General features: G+C 47.8%; 1 protein-coding gene across 1 annotated transcript; it reads right to left on the bottom strand.

The window, feature by feature from the left end:
- Positions 1 to 2,909: 2,909 nt before the first annotated feature.
- LOC126498893 (interferon-induced transmembrane protein 1-like) lies at positions 2,910 to 6,442 on the bottom strand. The gene is made up of 3 exons (XM_050137857.1): positions 4,608 to 6,442; positions 3,777 to 3,984; positions 2,910 to 3,254 (listed from the first exon to the last, which is right to left on the bottom strand). Exons 2-3 carry the CDS (start codon positions 3,960 to 3,962, stop codon positions 3,099 to 3,101), a joined length of 342 nt encoding a protein of 113 aa, XP_049993814.1. The 5' UTR covers positions 3,963 to 3,984; positions 4,608 to 6,442; the 3' UTR covers positions 2,910 to 3,098.
- Positions 6,443 to 8,848: the final 2,406 nt, after the last annotated feature.

Below are 8,848 nucleotides of genomic sequence, written 5' to 3'. Positions count from 1 at the left end.
AGGCGGGAAAAGCCAACTTCCCTTCTACTCCTGCTGTGAACTCCTGCTTCGAAAGGTGAGCCTTCCTCAGAAAGTCCTTTCCAGCCTCTGCTTACTTTACATTTATGGATTCTCTCTTGGTCCTGTAGCCAGAGCCAGGGCAGGATAGAGCAGGACAGCATCAACTGGTAGAGTCTGGTGAGGGTGGTGGAAGGGGCGGTGGAAGGCATATAGCCACTGGCTTATGCTTGGGGCTCTTGCCACCCAGCCTGTTCTGTGGTTACCTCTTTTCTCTAGATTTTTGATCCCTTGCCAGTCAACTTTCCAAGAATGAAAGACATCTGGGGAGAACCTTGGACTTTGCTACCCCCAGAATGGCCTATTCCTGGGCTTCCATCTCACTAGGATGGCACCCTCTGATTCTCCTTCCTCGTGAAGATGGTGGGGGCCAGAGCAGAGCCCTCCCCAGCTTTCAAGGGGTCTGTTCATCCTCTATCCATCCTGCCATGCACTGAAATTTGGAATGTCAGCTCCTTGTGAAGTTACTGAATTGGTAAAACTAGCAAATGACTTGTTGTGCCCTTCACCACAAAAGAATTTATCTCCCTTTCTTTTCTTTCTTGTTTCTTTTCTTTTCCTTCCTTCTTTCCTTCCTTTCTGTCTTTGAAACAGGGCTTCTCTATGTAATCCTGGCTGTCACAGAACTCTTCATGTAGATCAGCCTGACTTTGAACTCAGACTTCCATCTGTTTCTGCCTTCCCAGAGCTGGATTAAAGGCATGCACAACCACACCTGGCTTCTTATTTTGATTCTTTTAAGAAATGAGTAGTTAGCTGGGCAGTGGGGCACATGCCTTTAATCCCAGCACTTGGCAGGCAGAGGCAGGCAGATCTCTGTGAGTTCAAGGCCAGCCTGGTCTACAGAGTGAATGCTAGGACAGGTCTGAAGCTACACAGAGAAACCCTGTCTCAAAAAAAAAAAAATTAAAAAAGAGTATTTAGATTTATTTATTTTTATCTTACATGTATGGGTGTTTTGCGTGCACTGTATGTCTGTGTACCATATGTCTGTGTACCATGTGCCTGCTTGGTGCCCAGGAAGGCCAGAAGAGGGTGTTGGATCCCCTAGAACTGGAGTTACAGATGGTTGTTAGCTGCCATGTAGGATTGGGAATTGAACATGGGTCTTTTGGAAGAGCAACAAGCACTCTTAACCATGGAGGCATCTCTGCAGCTGGTCTGAAGACAGCTCTCACTGGTCCCATGGGGCAGAGTTCCCCATACAGACATCTGCAGGCTTCACTTCAATGATGTTTGTTTCACAGCTGTCAAGACAACATCTGCCTTCCAGGAACTCTCAGGCTTAGCCAAGTAACTGGAATTTTCCAGTTTCCCAGCATAGACCCTCTTCAGTCAACCAGAAACATCTGGACCCTGAGCTCCTTTCCCTGACTTACAAGGAGCAGAAGCTCCTCAGTTCATATTTGCGGCAGATCAGCCCAGGAGAGGGCCTCTCAGGGGGTACGGGTTTAGGGGTGCTCTGGGCATGGCTGTGTGGAGCCTGTTAACCAGCATCAGCCCTGAGGGGCCCCCATGCCAGGGAATGCAGACCCTTTCCTCTTCCTACTGTGGCAGAATTCGACCTTTAGTTATTTAATTGCTTCCCCTCAGTACCTAGGTATTTCCCATAAAGCCAACATTCAGGAACGGGAAATTTCTGGGGCATAAAAAAGTACTGGGGGATGCCTGGCCTAGGAAACAGAGCTCTTAAGTGCAGAGGGTGGTGAGTGGCCACACTTCTGAAGCCTGCTCTCTGCTTTTCCTCTTGCTCTGCTGGGCCTCAAGGGAGGGCCGGGTACCTAGATCCCTCGTGGGCGGTTATACTCTCCTGCTGGGTGAATTTACTCTGCTAATCAGGGGTGGAACTTTGGGTCCTGGACAAGTAAGGGTCTCTGTCACTCTGTACCCAAGCATCCCTCACTCCTTTTGGTCAACAGCTGGCTTGCTCCCTGGCTGAGCCCACTGTAGCATTTCCCACCTTGGCACCAAGTGCTACTCTAAGAATTCCGGGTACATTCAAACCCACCATGGCGGTTTAGGAGGGAAGGAATTCCTGGGTGTGGGAGCAAGTTCTGCAGACATGGTGTGTGTGTGTGTGTGTGTGTGTGTGTGTGTGTGTGTGTGTGAACGGGCTGGAGGCTGGGTGGACTCTAAGGGACTAACCTTGGTGACTGGAAGCAAGTGCTCTTGAGAAGGCCACCTGAGATGAACCGGCAGGACTGCTCTGGGGACTTGCAAACTTGAGGTGCAAGTGTGGATGTGGCTGCCATCACAACTGCTTCTGACTGTGGCAAGAGCCATGAGGGAGGGTGGAAGGGCCCTCTGCACAAGCACACTACTGCACAGCCCAGGTTAGGGGAGCTAGGGTATCCAAACTTCCCAGAAGCTTGCAGAGTTTCCTTTGGGTTTTCTGCCTGCTGCTCAGCAAATCAGGTAACCTGGCCTTCATCCTAAAGAGCTCACTCTGGAATCGGAAGTAAGCACTTGTGTTGTTGCTGGAAGCCAGAAGTGAGAAGGGTAAGAGACGATGAGCTTCCCTCACAGAACCCAATGCGTTACATCTGGGCTCAGAGGAGGAGCCCGGAGCCTCAGCTCTGCAGTTCTTATAGAACCTGAGATGCAGTTTGTCTGGCTAGAAGGTGGATAGGCACCTCAGTGGGTAACACATCAGTGAACTGGACACTCCCTAGATCATTGTTCTGTATCATTTCTGGGTATTCTGGGAACATGGAGTCAGAAGTGGGCAGAGTTGCGCGCGCGCGTGGGCACACACACACTCACACACACCCCGAGAAGTCTGGTCAACTATTGCCCACTGCAGGTGGCCAGAAACCTGCCAAGCTGAGGATGCCCTGCTGGCCTCAGACAGGAAAGACACACGATGAACTCAGTTCAAGATTCATTCAGGAACAGAGGGCCACAGCATAGTTGTCAATACGTGCACTTTATTGACTCCACTGTGAACAGATGCGAGCTAACAGCTGCTGATGTGTGGGGTAAAGTGTCAGGCCCAAGACCAGGGTGTGGAGCAGCTGTAGACAGTGGAGCCCAAGGCAGGACTAGTAGGCCCCAGAACTAAGTTTGCTGGCGTAAAGAGCAATGAAGATAATGATCATGATGCTGCTGAAGATCAGGGCACAGATGTTCAGGCACTTGGCAGTGGAGGCGTAGGCCTTAGCCCCAGTCACATCGCCCACCATCTTCCTGTCCCTGGACTGGAGGAAACCAGACAGTCAGTCAGGGGCCCCGGAGCTGGAGAACTGAGAAACAAGTGCTCTTACTCAGTTTCCCCATCATCTTCCTAGCAGCGCCCTTTACTTTTCGGGCCAGGGAACATGCTCCACTTTCACACACTCAAGACTCTTTAGAGAGACCCAGCACTAGCCATCACCCCACAGTTTCCTTGTGCACTTTCTACCCAGCCTAGGGTCCTAATCTTGAGGATGAAGGGACAGTCCAGGAACCAGGAAGTAAGGAAAAAATTTCTAGATGCTAGGCTACAATAGATAACCTGACCCAAGGATCTCCAGGCACCTCCCTTGTGACTACATGGATATTCCCCAACACACACACACTCACGACGATACATATAAACTCTCACACCGACACAAGATCACACACACACACACACACACACACACACGACGATACATATAAACTCACACACCGACACAGATCACACACACACACCCCAGGTACCATCGGAACAAGTCAAGCTTGAGGTCCGCATACAATACCTTCACAGAGTGGGCGTATGCTATGAAACCCAGGCAGCAGAAGTTCAGGAAGAGTGCATTGAATGTGGACCAGATCACGTGATCGGGCGTGGAGATCTCAGCAGGCATGTTGATCGTGGTGGTTGGTGCGGAAGTTGAGCTGTGGGGACCCCTCAGCGGACCCATGACTTGCTGCTCCTTAGGCATGGCTTGGCTTTTGAGGCAAGAGCTGTGAATGAAGACGGAATTGGGAAACGTGACCCAGGCTGAGGAGTCCGGAGGCGCCTGCGCAGTGGGCCCGCCTTCTCCCCAGTGGGGTCCGTTTCTCAGAAAACTACTTCCTTACGTTTGTAAATTGTGTATCCTAGGGACTGGGGAATTAAGAACAAATAATGGTTTCAGGATTTCTCTAAGGGCCTGTGCAGGGAGAGCCACTCCTAGGCCTTTTCAAGCCATCGAAGAAATCCCCAGAGGCTGGAGGCGACAGCTCACTCTCCACTAGGGAGAAGGAATGACATCAGTGATCCTGAGTGTAGCTTACAGGAAGGAGAAGGGGGCAGCGTGATCACCCTGTGGTGTGCTTTGAGGAATGGCGGCTTTTTTGTGTGTATCTTACTCCGTTCCTTGTGACAGACAATGGGGAGCATCTACTTTCTGTACAAACAGGGCCAAGAGAGAGCTCGTGGGTCTGTATTTTTAGTTACTCTGCTTTTACTTTTGTAGCACACTCATTCTAGAAGCTGAAGTGGAAAAACAAGGTAACTGTAACTGTATCCCGAATCCTGGCCAAAACAGCTACACATGGTAAAAAAAAAAAGGGGGGGGGGGAAGGGTTAAATTAGAATGACTTACAGGCTGTGGTCTGAGCGGTCCAGCAGTGGCTGTCTCCTGGTGGAAAGGCAAGGATCCAGTAGTTGTCCACAAGACCCAAAGCGTCAGCTTTTGATGCTAGAGTCCCAGGGAGGTCCTAGAGAGCTGGGTTGGAATCCTGAAGAAATAGGTTCTAACACCAGCAAAGCAATGTCCCAGGAACAGGGGAGATGAAGGTTTCCAGTGAGAGTGCAGGCAAGCAGGCAAAAATCAAAGGCTTCCTTCTCGCGTGTCCTTTTTATGTGGGCTGCCACCAGAAGGTGTGGCCCAGATTTAGGGTGGGTCTTCTGACTTCTGATAATCCCATTAAAAAAGAAAAAATAAAGATCCCTCCCAGGCATGTTCCATTCACTGCTTGGGTTTCAGTTCCTTCTAGATGTGGTCAAGTTGATTAGCGGCATCAGTCGTCACGGCCTCTGTGTACCTTCTTGAGTGCACTGGCCTTGTCAAGATTGTCTGCTAAGAGCCATCACCTCACCTCCGTAGTGTACTTAAAAGGTAGGAAGCGACAGAGCAGCCCCTCCCTCATCCTCCCAAGCCTCCTTGCTCTTTCCCTTTTTCCTCTGAAGTAAAAGCCCCTGATGAAAACCTTGTCTGGGAAATGCCCTCTGTCTCCCTGTTCATTGTTCATTTCTACCTCTGATGACCCTGCAGCAAACTGATTTCAATTTTTCAAAGCCCTTAGCACTTAATTTTTTTTTACTTACGATTGGCATTTCAGATGCAAGAGATGATTAGCATCTAATATCACCTTCTAGGAAATCACATCTACATGAAATCCGCGAAGTAGGCGGAGGTCTAAGAGGAGCAGCTGGTGAAATGTGTTGTGGCAGACGCGGCGCCTTCAGGCCAGGCCAGAGGAGGGAGGGGCACTTGGAGGCAAAGCTGCAGGCAGCTCTCCTGCAGGTGGCTTACATGGTACTTTGGAGTTATGAGTCTCCCTTTGAGGGATCATACCCAATAGGACGAATACGGCTCAGGAAAGAAATTGCTTTACTTCTGTGGGCTGAGAGTCCTTGTTTTCAGAAGACACCCTAGTCCAAGTCACATCTCAGCCAAGTCAGTGCACTGGGACAGCGTCTCACCGCGGAAAGCATCAGGAGGGGGTACCCATGGCCTTCTAGGGATGCCTCTTAGGCGAATGTTCATGGATCCTGTTCTCCATCCCTCCAACTCACCTCTGGGATATATTCTCAATAACGGATCTAAATTTGATCTTCAGACCCTCATTTTTGATAGGAATGCCATTTATGCTTGGCTGGATTCTGATACTCACCCATCCTTCTCAAATTCAGCCCAACATGACGTCCCTGATGACTCTTCCTTTGGGCACATTCCACCTTGTCCAATACCATCCACCCCTCTACTGGCAGCTCTGCTCCCTCCTCCTCATCTATGACTTTCCCTCTTCCTGGTCTCCCTCCTCCCCACCACAGAACTCTTCCCAACTGTCCCCTCACCCTGTCCACATATACACACTCTCTCACACTTGCTTGGGACATTCATATTAGGTAACTCAAGAAACAAATAAAAGCAGCCCCCTTTTGTCAGAGATGCTTCCCCTTCCTGAGGTGGCCAATGAAGACCTTAGCATCACCCAGGTACATGGCCCCTTCCCCATATCTCACCTCTATGGAACATAATGCTCCAGCCTGCCATCGCTGGTCCAGGTTGCAAGTCTCCTGCCCACGGTGTACTATTGAACATCATCTCTTTCTCTCTTCTTACTCTTCTGCCCCCTAGGCAAAAGCAGCTGTTTGTTGACTCCCAGTTCTTCAGGGGAGCAGGTGTCTTTTGTATTCTAAGTTGTAGCTGCAGAGTTAACATATGAGAATTATTGGCACACTGCATCTTCCCTTCTGCCTTTATCACTAAGTTCTAAGTTTACCATCTGAGGTGACTGTAAACTTTATTATCGTGACCATCTCCTGCTGGAATGTAACTGTTAGACTCTCGGGGGACCAAGGAGGGGAAAATATAAAAGTACTTAAAAAACAAAACAAAACAAACAAACAAAAAACCCAAGCACCTATAAAGCCTTCCTAGAACCAATGGCAGACAAGAACTTTACAGTTTCACAACACGTGGACAGGTAATTAAGGTTATTCCATTGTTATAGCATTCAGGACCACCGGGAAAAGAAAGACCCTCAGACTCAATTCAGATTATAGTCAAATTTATGAAAGCTCCTAGCAGGGCAGCTGTCTCCAACTGAATCAGAGATGCGCGGCCTAGAGGCGGGTGCAAGAAGGGCTTTGAAGGGTGAACAACTGCAAGAAGTCCTTGATGATCTGCGGCAAGCAAGAGACAGGAACTAGAGAGAGCTGTTCTGCCCTGCCAAGCTTAGGCAGTCAGGTGACCCTAAAATAGCCCTTGAATATCTGCTAAGCGGGTTACAGATGCCAAAATCAGTACTTAATCATATCATAACAAAGCAGGAAGTCACGCTGCACATTTCTGTGTGGGGATTGAGGAGTCTGGGTTGCTCGGAATCTGTTTCCCAGGAACCTGAGTCAGGCACAAACGGTCATTAGGTTATTTGCCAAGTTTGGGGTGCAGCAGAAGATGAGAGCTCTCAATGAGACTTAGGTCCAACTCTTTTAGCAAACTGCAAATTTGTTCCGGATGTTGTTCTGACTCATGATAAGATGAAAATTTTTTTGTACTTTTTTATTTATTTGGTTAAGTCAACGAAAAAAATCATTTTAGCCACTGGTGATACAGAAAATGTAACAATAGTATCTTGAGAAAAATAGATGTCAGTTTCTATCATTTACAACTGTAAAGACTGGTCTTCCAAGGAGGGCGTTTGGGCATACTGTTCGGCACCTAAGTGCCTTTTTTCTTTCAGCTTCAATTCTTTTTTTTTTAATTGATATTTATTGAGCTCTACATTTTTCTCTGCTTCCCTCCCTGCCTCTCCCCTCCCTGCTTCAATTCTCCCCCAAGGTCCCCATGCTCCCAATTTACTCAGGAGATCTTGTCTTTTTCTACTTTCTACTTCTCATGTAGATTAGATTTATGTAAGTCTCTCTTAGTGTCCTCATTGTTGTCTAAGTTCTCTGGGATTGTGGTTTGTAGGCTGGCTTTAAAAACCACCTATGAGTGAGTACATGTGATAATTGTCTTTCTGTGTCTGGGTTACCTCACTCAAAATAATGTTTTCTAGCTCCATCCATTTTCCTGCAAAATTCAAGCTGTCATTATTTTTTTTTCTTCTGTGTAGTACTCCATTGTGTAAATGGACCACAATTTTCTTATCCATTCTTCGATCGAGGGGCATTTAGGCTGTATCCAGGTTCTGGCTGTGACAAACAAGGCTGCTATGAACATAGCTGAGCACATGTCCTTGTGGTACGATTGAGTATCCTTTGGATATATACCTAAAAGTGGTATTACTGGGTCTTGAGGGAGGTTGTTTCCTAATTTTCTGAGAAATCACATTCCCAACATCAATGCAGAAGTGTTCCTTTTCCCCACAACCTCTCCATCATAAGCTGTCATCAGTGTTTTTGATCTTGGCAATTCTTTCAGGTATAAGATGGAATCTCAGAGTTGTTTTGATTTGCATTTCTCTGATGACTAAGGATGTTGAACATTTCCTTAAGTGTCTTTCAGCCATTTTAGATTCCTCTGTTGAGAGTTCTGTTTAGGTCTGTACTCCATTTTTTTTTATTGGATTATGTGATCTTTTGGTGTCCAATTTCTTGAGTTCTTTGTATATTTTGGAGATCAGACCTCTGTCTGATGTGGGGTTAGTGAAGATCTTTTCCCGTTCTGTAGGCTGTTGTTTTGTCTTGTTGACCATATCCTTTGCTTTATAGAAGCTTCTCAGTTTCAGGAGGTCCCATGTATTGTTTCTCTCTGTGTCTGTGCTGCTGGGGTTATATTTAGGAAGTGGTTTCCTGTGCCAATGCGTTCAAGTGTACTTCCCACTTTCTCTTCTATAAGGTTCAGTGTGGCTGGCTTTATGTTGAGGTCTTTGATCCATTTGGACTTGAGTTTTATGCATGGTGATAGATGTTGTGCTTTCCTGTCCCTTTAAGGGACAAGCCACGCCCACTCCCACTCCGCTCCCTCCCCCATCTGATCTCCAGCTTCCGACCGGAGCTCGCTCTCTTTTCCATCTTCCTCTCTCCCCCCTTCTCTGCTTCCCCCCTTCTCTGTCTCTTTCTCCTCTTCTCTTCTCTCTCTCTCTCTCTCTCTCTCTCTCTCTCTCTCTC

The sequence above is a fragment of the Alexandromys fortis genome, unplaced genomic scaffold (assembly GCF_014885135.2).
Source record: "Alexandromys fortis isolate MF-2015 unplaced genomic scaffold, M_Fortis_MF-2015_v1.1 scaffold_3, whole genome shotgun sequence".
In the NCBI taxonomy this organism is placed as follows: domain Eukaryota; kingdom Metazoa; phylum Chordata; class Mammalia; order Rodentia; family Cricetidae; genus Alexandromys; species Alexandromys fortis.
Note: the sequence above shows the minus strand (reverse complement) of the source record. Positions and strands in the feature narration are given on the sequence as shown.